Source organism: Pteropus medius, unplaced genomic scaffold, assembly GCF_902729225.1.
Source record: "Pteropus medius unplaced genomic scaffold, Ma_sr-lr_union100, whole genome shotgun sequence".
In the NCBI taxonomy this organism is placed as follows: domain Eukaryota; kingdom Metazoa; phylum Chordata; class Mammalia; order Chiroptera; family Pteropodidae; genus Pteropus; species Pteropus medius.
Window position 1 is genome coordinate 7,671,356 of NW_024344253.1, and position 15,221 is coordinate 7,686,576.

The 15,221-nt window shown below is 44.4% G+C and overlaps 1 protein-coding gene across 2 annotated transcripts in view; it reads right to left on the minus strand.

Annotated features, from left to right (window-relative positions):
- The window catches only part of PHACTR2 (phosphatase and actin regulator 2), a 195,487-nt gene extending 183,079 nt beyond the window's left edge, over positions 1-12,408 (minus strand). Inside the window, exon 1 of one of the 2 annotated variants that reach the window (XM_039869728.1) lies at positions 11,860-12,408. In XM_039869728.1, the coding sequence (XP_039725662.1) occupies positions 11,860-12,067 (208 nt within the window). In that variant the 5' untranslated portion in view covers positions 12,068-12,408. The remainder of the gene's footprint in view (positions 1-11,859) is intronic. The other variant, XM_039869731.1, reaches the window with a different exon arrangement.
- Positions 12,409-15,221: the final 2,813 nt, after the last annotated feature.

Consider the following 15,221-nt stretch of genomic DNA (forward strand, 5'->3'; position numbering starts at 1 on the left):
ATGCAATCCAATGATGTCTTTCGGCGTTCACTTTTCAGGGGCTCTTAGGTGATTTCAGTGCTGCTAACAACCTCATTTACCATCCTCTTTCTCCTTTATTCTCATTTATTTTCAGCTGTGTCTTCCCACCATTTTCAGGTGACTAGAAAGTCCCAAGTATGATCTGTCCCTTCCAATAAATGCTTTAGAAGAAACTATTATGGGTGAGGCATTATGGAGATTACGAAAATCTAATATTCAAATGCTGCACTCGAGAAGAGGGGAGACAGTCTATCCTCGTGAAAAGTTAAAGTTTGCTGCACAGTGCTTGCTTTAGTAATTATTTGTTGAATGAAATGGTTATGTAGGAAAATTCTGGTGATATCCAAAGCGTAAGAAACTGTCACATGACTGACACAATCACTAAGTCAAAGTTCTCCATTTAGAGCCATAGCCTCTCCCCATTGTAGTTCTTTTCACTTCTGTAGGGTGTTTTCCACGGATATTGTAACATCAACCACAAATTATAAAACTAACTTATCTTCTCACTGCATCCTCAAACCTGCCAATTTTCTAACATCATCATAATAATCAGAGACACCACTAACGTTCTGATACTGAAATACATCTTAGCATCTTCAGTCTCTTTAGAAGGAGATCCATGCCCAATCATCACTGCTGGAGTTTTCCCCCTGCCCTCATTTCTATGATCACAGCCCTGGTCTGAGCATCAATAACCTCAACTTCCATCTCCTCAGCTTCTCCCTCTCCTACTCTACGAAAGGCATCACAGACACTGAGAAATGAAGAATTAAAACTTTTCTAAGGTGTATATTCATCTTTGACTCTTGTCTTTACATATTTTGGGTAATGCCATCTTTTTAAAAAATGGACTTGAGTTTTGAGTTTTTAGTAAAGAAAGTGTTTTAATTTTTAGTAAAAGAAAAAAAATTCTGGGTGAAGGTGGTCAAAAGGTATAAACTTCCAGTTGTAAGGTAAATGAGTTTTGGAGATGTAATGTACAGCAGGGTGACTAGAATTAATAATATTGTACTGTATATTTGAAGGGTGCTAAGAGAGTAGATCTTAAAAGTTTTTATCACACAAAAAAGTTGTAACTGTGTTGTGATGAATGTGAACTAAACTTACTGTGATCATTTTGCAATACATACATAGACCAAATCATTATGTCGTACATCTAAAACTAATACAATATCATATGTCAACTATATCTAAAAAAAATATTCCACCTCTATCTCTTAACCTTTCTATCTGAAACCCTGTAGATACTAGACATGAAAAGATTTACAAATAAAGTCCCAGGAGCCCATCCACATGGGCACTCTTGAAGCAAAATATCCTGCATAGGTGGAACTTTTAAAGGCTCCCTGTTTCTTAAATCTTTCATAGCTTCCAACTCCTATAAATAATATATAGTAAGGTTCACCAAACAGGAAAACAAGAGTAGACTTTAAAGCAGGACAGAAGTTTCCATGGATGGAATTTTAAGACATGAGTGCCAAAGGAATCCGTCTTTAATATAGTTGATAAGGCCAATAAAAGTTATCTCTAAGGCTTGCTGCTCAAAGTGGACCAATGGCATCTGCCAAACTTTGAAGCCTGTTAGAAGATGCAGAAGCTCAATCTCCACCCTAAACCTACCAAATTTCAAGGAGATCCCCAGGTGATTCATAAGCAGAGTAAAATTTGAGAAATGCTACATCAGATAATATAACTCTGTTACCTAAAACAGTTGTGACTCAGGTGAGAGGTCTGGTCAACAGGCCATTATAGTTGATTAGAGTTGTCCATTGATGCACTGAAACATCACCCCAATATCCATTTGGAGAAAATGGTAGACTTGGTGCTTTCTGATGTGGCTGACTAGGACTCTAGTTTTTCTTCCTTTCTGGGGTGCCCTTTGTTGACTGTTGACTATTAACAGAGCAGTGAGGTGATAATGGCTGTAAACCACAGCCTGGGATTAAGGGCTTCCTTGATGGGGCACAGGGACTAGCTGAATCATATCGAGACACCTCCACCCCCAGTACTCAGTAACATTTTAACACAGGTGAGGGTTTGCAAAAATGAACATCAAGGGAAGCCTAGGAGGAAGAGGACTCAGAGAGCAACAGTTAAAGTTTGTGTGTGCAGGAGCAGGGAGGAGTGGGAGCCAGGCAGCCCAAAGGGGGAGGTGAGACAGAGACATTTGCACACAGATTTTGATGTACAAGGTAGGGTTTTCTAGCAGCAGAAAGTTAAAAACACCTCTTTCTTCTTCTGTAGCTGCTTAGCAGCTGCCTGGTCTATCTGATGTATTCCTGGGCCTAGGCAAACAGCTCCATCTTGCCACTGCCTGAGACTGTGAACTTCTATCAGATCCCAGGTCTTTGGAAATTTGTCAGCTGACTAAAGAGTAGTTAACCAGTGAAAAACTGCCAATCTTGATCTGGATAATCACATGTGACCTAATGCCAACTCTAAACCCTTGCTATGAAACATTTAATCAGATCAGGCCCGAGGAATGCCATACCATACTCCAAAAAGCCCCAGAAGCCACAGTCACCATCTGGGAGAACGTAATCCCCAGAGAACAAGATGTGGACCAGCCTCACTGCCACGGGGGTGCATTTGGACACAGGCCTGGTCTGCTGCATGAGGACCACCGTTAATGCTCTTACAGGCATGGGGACATCTGGTAAATTACCACTGAAGGCTGAGTAGAAACAAGAGAAGCCCCATGGCACCATGGTTGTGTGTGCCCCACACCAAGGTGTGGTGGTAGTTGGGTAGCCATCCTGTCAAATGAGCGAAAGAGATGAATGTCTCTTTGTGGCTGTGGCTTCTCCTCTGTATTCTTTACTCTCCTGAAGCCACAGATCTGCTCCTCTGTGACCCAGCCCTCAACAAGTACCCCCACTCTGCACCTCAGCCAGCGACTTCCATCATCCTCATGGTTCTCGAGGAAAACTCCTCCTTCCCCACTGTGCTACAGAACATCCACTTCATTATAGACACGTTTTCTTACTCTATATAGTTTGCTTACTCCCCACTCCCCTTTTTTCTTCTTTCTAACCTTAACAGGCATTTGGCTGTTCTCAGTGACATTTTTTGCAACCCAGAAGCCCAGGAATTTCTCAGCTCGCCAGCCCTCTGGCACACTGAGGTAATGGATACCTTCGGTGTGTTTTCCCATTCCTCCCATTTCTTATCTAAGAACTATCCTCTCCACACCTACAAGAATACATGCCAGCAGCCTCACTTGTCCCACATAATGGATATAACTGGTTACAGGAATGGCTGCCTGGCCCAGGCTGGACATCCGGAATTGGGATCCGAGAGCACTGAGGAACCTCTCTGCTGGCTTGAAATGAAGATGTGTAAATTTAGAAATCCTGAGGTAAACATGTGCTCATAACAGCAGAGAAATCTGGTATGAATGGGTGGATGGGTGGGTAGATGGGTGGATGGATGGATGGATGGATGGATGGTATTTGGATGGATACGGATAGATGGATGGAGATGGATGAAAAGAGAGATGATAGATAGATAGATACATACATACATACATACATACATACATACATACATACATACATACATAGAAAGAAATGATAGATAGGTCCATCCCTAGAAAGAAGAAGTGATGGAGAGATAAAGAGAGAGTGCCCTCTTTGTCCACAGGCAACTTACCAGTTCCTGGTTCTAGGCCCTCATGATACTCAACTCTACTTTCTGGTTTGGCACTACTCTTGTATCCTTATTTTTAAAAACTCTTCTTTCACTCAAACAAGGAAATCTCTGTCACTGGCTATGAAAATTTGTTAGTTTTGATCAAGTTCTTTTTATCACTTAGTAGTTCTCTCATTCGTATCTTGCTGAGTCTCTCCCACAAATGTCACGGTGGCTTTCTTTAATTTTTTAATCTCACAGTCGCTATGTTAAGAGTCCAAACTGACCTCTTTGGTTAGCATATGCTGACCTTGTATGATTACATATTTTTGGGGTATAAAGTATTAATATAAAGCCATCTGAATGACTTACATATTCAAATGATTATTATTTCTACTCAAATAATCATTTTGGGAGACGATAAGTGTATTCCCAAATGTGGTCACTATTCCGGCTATCTCTGGAATGCCACTTCAAATCTTCCCCTATGACAGTAAATGTACGTCACCAAAAGGTAGACATGATTTTTAGAAAGAGCTACAATTGTGCCATAATCAGGGCAAGTGAATAAAATGAGGAATCAAACCTTTTAGTCAAAAACTTTTGTTAAGCACTGTTTTACCCAGCAAGATCATAACTGGAATAAACAGATACTTTTCCAATAGGACAGCTCTAAGAGACATTTATTTGAAGACATTAGTTCTATTACATCTGTTGTGTATAAACTGCATTCTTTATCACTATCATATCTGTCACCTTCATCCAGGCATCTGGAGTAGAAACCAAATATTCATAATGCCTAGTAGGTTGGAGAAGAGGGATTTAATATGTGTTTGTTATTGATGTTTAGGGCACTGTATTACTTAATAAGAGGTATACCTCTAAAGAAGACATGCCAAACAGGTAGTAAAAACATACATGAGAACAAAAGAAGATTAAAGACCAACACAGATGACCTGAATCATTGCCATAAATTAATTATATGTCCCATGCTTAAAATATGTAAGCTGTTGATGAGAAATTGAAGCATCACACTTATGATATTCCTGCCCTAGCCACAGTTCTGAACTCTGGATATAGATAATGTGCTTTTCAAGGTGCAAGTTTCTTCCTGTTATGAGGGATAAGCAATAGCTATTTTTTCCTAGGCCTTCACAGAAGTATCAAGAAACTGCAAAGTAAGCTGTAATAAATGTCAAGCTTTAGCCAATAGGTCACAAAACGAGCTTGATCTCAGAAACATTTATAAGGCAAGCTGGTGCAACCTACTTCTTTGTGCAAATTTCAGCTAGTGTGATCAAAGATAATGAGTCACCCCGTATGGTATTTTAAAAACACTAAAGCTGCTTCAGTGTTTTTTTCCTGAACTTAACTGTAACTGAAACTACACTTGTACTTTGAGACAAGATATGGTTCTCATGCATGAATTAAACAGCTGACTCCAACACTGAGTAGTTTTAGGTCGAAAGAATGCACTTATATAAGGATAAATGAAGTGTGCTAGCCTGTAAGTCCTGGAGCTCAGAACCCCATTACAGTTCATCCAAATTTGTTGTTTGCCCTGGAAACCTAAAGTGTTGGGCACACCTTGAAATGGACAGACAATTGGCTGTCCATTTTGACAGAAAGACCTTTTGATAGAAAGAGATGTTTCTTCTGATGATCTCTCTCATAATGGTACTCACACAGCACAACATGAGATTTCCTCCCTGTTGGTGGCGGTCGGAGTGAGCAGTTTTCTATGAGGGGTGATGGATATACACCAAGGTAGCACGCAGTAAGGAAGAGAGCGTGAGCTTTGAAGTTATAAGAGTTCGAGTGTTGGTTCTACTACTCCCTGCTACCTGAGAGACTTAGGTGGGTTACTCCACCTTTCTGAAGCCAGGTTCCTTATCCACAAGGTGGAGCTGATATATAGTTATATCACAGAGTTGCTATAGAGATGAAATGTGATAACACGTGTAATAATGCAGATCTTTATTGGCACAAGAGTTCACTTGCTTCTAATCCTTCTCACGTACACTCTGGCATCCAATACTTGGCGCTAGCATCCCAAGAAGGCTGCAGAATCCCTGTTACTTGGATTCCGTCATCACCAGCTTGAGCCTAGACTGATATTCACTAATTTCCTTTCACAAACTTCTGTACATGTCATAAAGTGACGTTTGCCCCACACCCCTAAAGAAGCTGTAATTATCTTCTGAGAGACTCTTCAAAAATACTCTGGTTAGTTGCTTTTTAACTTTAAAACATTTGAAAAATCATAGCTTTTACCCAATTTTTCTTTTTTATATCTTTTATCACTTTACCTAGTTTTTGATATATAGATACTTGATGTCAAAAGAGCTGACTTAAGTAATTTATGCATTAATTCTGTAAATATCTAGTAAGTACCTAGTATATAGTAGGCCCTGTATTAGGCACGGAGAACGTAACAACAAATAAAACATACTTTCGAATTTCAATGATTTTACAGTATGAGGAAGGAGACAAACCCATGCATAATTTGAATATTCCACAGTAAGTCCTACAATGAAAGTATGCAAAAAGTGCCACCATTTACATGGCACTTAAAGTTCAAGAGCACTCTTCACACATTTCAGCCTCACAAAAATCCTATGAGCTGGGCGTTCACTGTTACTAATCATTTCCAGGTCAGATAGAAGGAAGCCAATCAGAGGGAGGGGAAATAAGTTAACCTTAGATCACGTGGATAATAACCATGATTTGTCTTAAAGCTTGATTGTGCATGTTCTCTCCATTGTCCCTCAGTATCATCAGAATACACTAGAACATACCCAATCGAGCTTGCAAATGCCTTATAAATGTCACCAAAATTGTTCCTCCCAGGATATTCAGACACAGAAACCTCTCATTCTCTGGCCTTGGCCTAGCACCCTAACCTCCCTTCTCTCTCTTCTTCCACAGGAACCCCACTGAGAGCCACACAAACTGCTGGGTGTCTTCCAATGATGTCGGGTGGTTTCAGAAGCTGGAGCTTAAAATAAATGCAGAGCTTTGTCTTGGTGCTACCACTGAATTACTGATGCACCCAGAGTTTGCCCAGTTCAGGTGTAATTAGCAATCCATGTATCCTCTGGAAACAAGAACAAGAATCATCATCATCATGATCAACATGATCATCATAATCAGTCATTTTTTTTAGCATAATCATGACAATAACAATGGCTTATTAGATCCCTAGACATGCTGCTGTGTCCGGCCTGCTAAACCTTTTCTTTCAGTCTTACCTCAAAGTTGCAGAATCACATCCTCTTACCTCTGTACACCCAGTGCCTAGAACAGTGACTGGCACATAGTAGCCCTCACCTCAGTAAATATCAGTTAAATGAATGAATGAATGAATGAATGAAAAAAATTGCCCTGGCTCGATCCTTTCTAAGTGGCCACAATGGCACTGCGTGATGACTTCACTCTCCAGGCCACAACTGGTTTGAGGTTGGGTGGGTATCATCAGATCAAGAACAGACAATCCATAGGCTTCATTGTGACCTATGACCTATGGCCTGCTATGAAATGAGGAGGCCCCTGTGAGGGCAAATCTGTTCAGATTAGAGAGTAAGAAAGCTGCTCAGCAGAGAGGCGAAGAGAAACTCAGGTCAGGTGAGACCATGCCATCCTAGAGAAAGCACTAGAGAGATATAAAGGAGCTGGCCTCTAGGATTGCCTCAGTTCCTGACAACTCCCTAGTTTCAGCTATAGATAAAGCACAACCTGACTTAACAGGTACAGCCTTATTTAACAGGTGAAGATGATTTTTAGTGTTCCGGCCTCTGCTACAGGGTATCAGGTGAAGATGAATTTTAAAATGTGCCAACTTCGGGTTCAGAATCACCATCGGTTTATATGAGATAAAAGGCATATATCTCATATATACGAAGCTTGACCAATGGTCGGCTCCTAGCTGGAGAGAAGCCCATGGCCTTTGGGCAAAGAAATAGGTTTCCTCTTTGGGGGAGAGGGAGCACACGTATGTCCATGCTAGGGTGCAGAGCTTGACCAGGGCTGAACACAGGCTGGATTTGAGCCCCCCTTGTCCGCTCTGCCCAGCAACCTTTTGAACTGCCCAGGCTGCCCCACCTTTCCTGAAAGCGCGGCTTTGCTCTTCTGTGAGTAGGCAGAGGCAGAAAGTACACTTACAGCCAGATGGTCTTTGGTAAAAAACCACTCTGGGTTAAGTGAATGGAAAGTGAGCAGGTATCTGTTGTTTCTGGCCAAAGGGGGCTCCAGCCCAGTTGTGACTGCCCCTGGGGACCTAGCCACAGCATTATGCTTTGGGACCAATGGCTGAACATGTAAGCATCAGTTCCAAGAGCTATAACATTGTAGGTCAGTGAGAGGCATTCTGTGAACATTGGCAAGGTGTAGACAAGCAAGAACTTCCCTCAGTGGGACAGGTGACCATCAACTGCAGAGCTGGTCTTAGACAGCAAGTGACTTTATGGCAGTGGCCAGGCAGCAGTGGGTAAGGAATGACAGAACATCCAGTTTTGCTAGATGTTCACTTCCTCGTCACTGAATACACCAGAAATGAAAGACTTAAGAAGAAGATACTAGATTTGTAGTTACTTGTACACCTCTATAGACCAGGGCAAAAAGATGCTGGAGGAATGAATCAGGGTACCAAACATCTATATACATCATGCTGATAAAGTGGTCCATTCTCTCATACCTCCCTTTTTTGAGGTGGCTCAAATGATTCTCTGCTCCGTGAAGCTCATGCAAGACTAAGTCATCACTTGGCCTCCTTATGGCCTGAAGGGTTCAACACAGCCCTTCGCACATGGTCCACAGTCAGTACTTGCTAAAAACATGCAATAGCGATACACCCTGGATTGTGTCCTAAGATTCTAAACTCACTAAACCATGAGCTTATCAGAAGTGCACGTCAGAACCCATTGAATATATTAAAGTCTCTAGTGAGGAAACAGACTGGTCGGAAAATAAAGAGAACACCTGTCCATATACCATGAAAAGCTTGTTCCTGAATTTTATTTTTAAGAAAGATAAAATGTCACTATATTTATAAAGAAATATGAGATTTTTAAAATCTGGAACTTTTGTTCAATTCTAGAACTGTGAGTTCAAAAACCATGAAGCAAAATCAATCTGGGTTTTCATAAAGCAAAAAAAAAAAATCTCAGTTTTTATAAGCTCAATAAAAGGGTTTACGTATCAATTTCAACGTTATTTAAATTACATTTTTTAAATGCACTTACATGAAAATATTTAGTTTTCTTCACATTTTTTGAATGGATTTTAGAATATGAAACAATGTCTTGCTGACAATGTGCATGCATTTTTATCAGGTGAAAACATAACTGCTCACATCACAAGTTAAATAAAAGTCACTGAAGTCTGAGATGCTTTTCTTGGCAAAAATCTAGTAATAAAGCACAGACTGGGAAAGTGGATTCTCTAGTGCTATCCCCACAGCATCAACACAGCGCCAGCACAGAGCAAATCTTTAAAAAATATTTCATATTGGAATGACTCTTATTGCCACAGTTGGCAAAATTTTTGAGGCTGAGTTTCAAGTTTTTGTTATTCTTCTATGGGAGAAGGGTGGAGAAGCAGCCAGGGTGGGAAGCGGGGTGACAGATGGGGGTAGCTGGGAGCGGACGGTTTTTCTGGAGTGAGGTTCTTCTTTGACGGTCCGTACAGAACACCTTCCAGTCTTCTTCCCCCTTCTCTCCTCCCTCCCAGCCACACACCACGATGTCCCCTCCCCCACTGACATTCTCCCCAAGACTCACACCCAGTAGATCGACTCATTATTCAAAATTAACCCTTAGGAAGGACTTATTGACAACTAGGTGGAATGAAGAAAAGGAGTGAGAAAAGCCATGTGGAGGTGGTAGCAGTAGGAGAGAGTGCCAACAGGGACGTGAGAAGGTACTAAAACTAATTCATCCACCTCAGGCCAACGCTGGCCACAGTATCACAATCCATAATGGTAGCATATACACCACAGGATAGCGGTTGTCAAACTTCGCTACACACTAGAATCAACTAATGCCAAGTTGCACCTGATGCCAATTAAATCAGATTCTCTGGGGGTGGGACCCAGCCATAAACTGTTCTGTTGTGGTTGTGGTTGTTTTTCTTTAATTCCCCAAGTGACTCCTATTTGTAACCAACTTTGAAAACAAGTATCAGAGAGTCATGCCTCTCAAATGTGAATGAGCCTCTAAGACAATTCTGTTATTCCAGCCCAGTCATCTGGCTGAATCTCGATCCATCCAGCATGGCTGCAGAGGCTCCAGGATTCTGGGGAAATACTGCATCAGTGAGGGACCAGCTCACTCGTTTTCTTTCTGATTCTAAGAAATGCAGGAAGCTCCTGGTCACGTTTAGCCTGCTCTTAAAGAAATCAAAAGCTCAGTTCTGAAAATGGAACACAGTCACGTGGAAGAAGTTCACTCTTTTACACGTGGGTCAGCTTCCCGGGGCACAGGGGACAACTCATCTGAAAGTTGTCACTTCTTAATATCCTTCAAGGACACACAGAAGACACAGAGTTCTTGAAAGTAAAATAATGTTGTAAAATGAAGCTCATAGTTCACATGGTGTACATTTTGAACACTCACATTTAAAAGGTTTTTACTGCCCTGTTTCTGCATATATGTATCTTAATTTCTATCTATTAAAATGAAAAATGATAGATAAAACAAGCTATGCTTATTTTATCTACCAACTGGTCTTATCTTCAGCTGTCTCTTTAAAGTCATCTAAACGGTTCATCTCTGTAAAAAACAATCAAGATTATTCACGGGTTAAGTTTAGTTTGGCCAAGACATAAAAAGCAGGAGATAAAATACATTTAACTTAATGCTTTTCACAATACAAATTCCAAAGAAGAATGTTCACACAAGTCTCACGACCTACATTCCACTACCTGTACTGAACAATTCTGACCGGCTTTATCCAGTGGGATCTGCAAAGTCAGATCAATAATACTTTGATATTTTCTAAATATACACGTCGTGTAGCAAAAACAGTATCACAAGAATAAAAAAAGACAGGGCTTGGATGAAAAACAGAGCTAGCCAGCTGGGGTGCAGTCAGAGACATGGAAGTGTCTTTTTTGACCAGGAAACTGGGCCTCAGGTAGAAACGAGATTGAATTGGAGCTAAAAAGGCCTGAGCCCAGAGCACAGAGCCTGGAGGAGGGTAGTGTGCAAGGGCCTTTCGCTGCTACGGGTAGTTTTGATGTGTTAGTTTTATTTCCAACTTCCAGCTCCTATGCATCCTCCCTAGACTGCAAATAAGAAAACAGTATGTGGAAACTTAACAAATCTGGTGGACTGTTAAAAGCAGTTCTATAGTTCTTATGGGGCTCTGTTGCAAAGCATTTTAAAAATGATTCATTATTTAACCCTCATACCCTCTCCATGTGGTAGTTCCACACTCTCATTCCCACTTTAAATACCGAGAGATGAGACACAAGGTTAAGTGATTTGCCTCACGTTACACAGCAGGCCGAGTTCCTGGTTCTGCCTGCCTGGGTGCACAGGACCTGCGCACCGCGCAAAGGGGAGCCAGGGCGCCAGCCCGGGAACAGCAGTCGGGGCTACCGCCGAGGTGCTGGCTCCAGGCTTTGTCCAATAACAGTGAAGGACCAGATGAACAAACAGCCCAGCAACTCTCAGCACCACCTGCATGGGTTTTTACAGGGAGAAAAATCTCATATCCCCCCGTCCTCTGACCAGCAAACCACCAAAGAACGCTTTATTTCAGAAGCGTGAGCAGTTGGGTTTCCAAGACCTGCATTGGCCCAGCCCCCAAAGTGAGAGGACCGCACCCTTCCGAGGGACCAAAGTCGCGCTCAAGACCGAGAGGAGGTTCCTCTTCCTGATGGCCAGGCCGGAGCAGCCGCAGGAGCGCTCCCTAACCCAGCGGGCTGCACGCTCGCGCCAGAGGGACGCGCGCCCACCGCGCGCACCAGCTGCAGCCTGGTTCGAGCATCTGCGGCGGAGGAACCCGGCCGCAGGCAGCGGAGGGAGGCGGCGATGCGCGGAGTTCAGCTTCGCCTTTCCCCTACCTGCCCCAACTCCTCTCCTCCCTCCGCCAGCCTGCAGGACCAGTGCCCGAGGACGCCGCGGGCTGGGCGCGTCGCTGCCACCTGCCTGCGCCCGCCCTTCCCCGGGCCCCGGCCGGCCCCCCAGCACCCGGAACCGCCCTTACCTGAGCCGGAGATGTGGACCCGGAGGGGGCGGCCCCTGCTCGAACAGGACGACAGGTCGCTCTGGGAGCGGCCGCGGGGGCTCGGATCCCCGGGCAGCCTGCGCAGAGCTGGCGGCGGGACAGACGCCTCGGTCTCAGGGGCTTCGGCCGCCACCTGCCCCAGTGGCTCCCCCGGGGGCTCCGTGGGGCTCCTGCCCGCCTCAGCCATCGGCTCTGGCGGCGCCGGCTCCGGGCACGGGAAAGGCCCGGCGCCGAGGGCTGCGCTGCCGCGCGCGCCGCGACCCCGAAGCAGCGCAGAGGGCAGGGAGGCTGGACGCCGGGCGCCGAGAAACTGGTCGCAAGGGCGGGAGGAGGAAGAGGACAGAAAAGTTTGCACAGGAAGGAGCCGCCTACAGCCTGTTCTCGCTCCCGCGGGCGAAAGCCTCTGGGCTCGGAGCCGGTCCGCCCTCCGCGCCCGCGAACCTGCCCGGCTGCTCCTCCCCCAGGGCCCTGACGCTGCCCTTAGCAGGATGGCAGCAGTAGGGTCCCCTCTGGCTGTCACTCAGCCAGCAGACCTCAGATAAGTGTAGTTTGAGCTTCAGGAGCTAGGATACAATGTCAGGGTTCACAATGCCATTTCCATAGGGTGGGGGGAGGGCTGGGAGGAACGCAGGGTACACACACACGTGAGCCGCCCTGTGGTGGAACACAAATGATCATACCCATTTACAGATATGAAACTGCAGGGCCAAGGGGCACTGGCCTTGCTGGTGGACTAGTGGCAGATCCCGGAGCCCCTCAAGTCCAATGACCTGTCCCTCTCACTCCTGGCCTTCAAAGTCCTCTCTCCCTCTTGCCCTATTCCTGGGTTTCTGTCTGCTGGGTAGAGACAAAGGTCATCTTTAAAAGCCTAGTCTTCCAAGAAATGAATAAATAACACAGATGTAATGTTTTATAAGGAAAGAGCGCCGAGAAACTGGTCGCAAGGGCGGGAGGAGTCAATGTTTTATAAGGAAAGGACAGGTCTCGCAGCTGCACTGATCAGAAGTATCATAGTTGACACTGTGCCTTGCAGGGGTTTGCAAAATGGGCAGCGGTGATTTTGCTGGTTCAGCTGGTGATTTCACAGCCTAAGCTTTATCAGTTTCATGATTAGGCCCCCAAGTTATGACTTGCCCAGGATCAAAAGTCTGTAAATCAAGCTCAGGAGTCACCATTCCTGAAAGCTCAGGGCAAGGGACGGAGGTCCCTGGGTTCACTTGCAGGCCACAGACGGGCAGGAGGAAGAGGAGATAGGGGGGTGGTTGCAGCGGGCGCAGGGTTAGCAGTTAACATTTATCGACACGCCCATATTCCAGGTGCTATGTCAAACACTTTGCATATATTATATCTTTTAATAAGAAAAACAACCCAAGTAGAGGGGGTAAGAGAAAGAAGGGACAAAAATAGTGCGAGCTGGAGACTGCATTAGTACCCAGAAGGCCTGTGCAGCAACTAGGTGGTAATAATAACAACAGCTCACTCTTGACAGTTTAAAAGGGCTTTCACCTGTAATTGTCACAGCGACTCTGGGGAGAGTATGATTATTTCAGTTTTGCTGTGAAAATTGTCCAAATATAGGTCCATTACCACAAAGTCAGCCATGTTTATGCAATATCTCCCACTTTCCCACCTGTTTAAATTTACACTACTCCAAATGTTACTTCGCTTTCTTGTTGTGTCGTTTAGAACAGAAGAAAAAAAAAAGTCTCTGCTTCACAGCATTGATTTGCATTGTTTTAGCAAGATAGGTCAGCGATAGGATTGAAAGGACATTTATATGGATTTGCCACTTTCCGTGAAGAACTCACATTAGATTGCAAGGTATCTCCTAGCATCATTTGCTCTCCAGTGTGTTGTGTTGCTCATTGCTGTCTGTACTCCTGACGTCCACTTCCTCAGCAGTTAGCTCCTTTTGCAAGCTGCCGTCTCTCTGGGGCGCTCATTCCTGTTCCTTACACATGAGTCTCACCCCATTTCCCTCTCCCCATTGCTAATGACATGAGTGCTCCCACCACCCTTCCAGGCCTCCTGCCTCTCTCCTCTCCGGTTTATTCTCTATGCCATCTCTTCCGAAAATAAATAAGAAATTAAATACTTCAGAACACGTGATGTCTTTCCTGGCTCTTGTGCACTTATTCAGCAATTAAAGCATTTCACTTTTATTCAAGAAATACATATTTGAGTGCCTTTTTGTGGGCCAGGTACTGTGCTAGGCGCTCCAGGCCCTCAAGGAACTCCTCAAAACAACATTCCTCCATTCATCTTCCCTTCACAGTTAAGCTTCTAGAGAGAGTAGCATCCAACATCACCTCCTAATCCCCTGTTCTTATAGTTCCCCTTCCTCATTCATTCTTTTACTATCTGCAGTGTGACTTACGCCCCAACTACAGCATGGAGCTGCTTTGGCCAAGAGCACTTTGAGCACCTAGTTGTCAGATGTACTGGGGACCTCTCATGACTTAATCTAACCCTCACTGCAGCTTTGGACACCCTTGACCGCGTGCTCCTCTTTTGGGTTCTGTTTCCCTGGTTTCTAGGACACTGACCGGTGTTCGTCCAGCCTCTCTGCCTCCTTGTTACCCTCATCTCAGGATCTCTTTTTTCCATTTGTTCTTATCAAATGTTCCCCAGAGGTCGAGCACTTTTTACACTTGACGCATTTTTTTTCCCAGGAACCCTCACCTTCGGCTTTGAATTTTGCACAGATGACTCCCAGATCTCTACCTCTAGCCCAGACTTCTCTCCAGGTCTCCAGATCCCAATGTGCGGCTGCCTACTGAGCTTCTCTTTTCGATGTTTCCTTGACACTTGGCAGCCGGCATTCTCAGAGCTAAACTCCTCCTTCTCCTCCGCAAACCTGTTCTATCCATTCTCCATCTGAAATAAACATCTCCAGAATCAGTTTCCTCCTTGCCCTTCCACTGCCACTTCTTCGACTGGAAACTTTATCTTCTATTTCCTCTTACGGAGAGGAACTCTGCCTCTAGGTTCACTTCCTTCCACTCTGCCCCCATCTCATTCCTAGAATAAGCTTTCCAAAATGCTCACAAGACTTTGCTGCTCCTCCATGTACAGCCTTTCAAGTATCCATGACATATATTCAAGGGTATATTCCTCAGTTCGGCATGTCAGGACCTCTCTACCCTGCCCCCAGCTCTTTCCTTGCTTCTGTTTTACCTAGTCTGCTCTCTGGCATACAGACCTATTTGTAGTTCCCTGTTTCTCTTCTCACAGTTCCTTTGCACCCTATTTCCTCTGCCTGCACCATCATTCCTCACCTTGCCTAACTGAATGACCATCACTCATCCTTCGAGCCTCAGGTCACGTTTCTCTCCATCCAC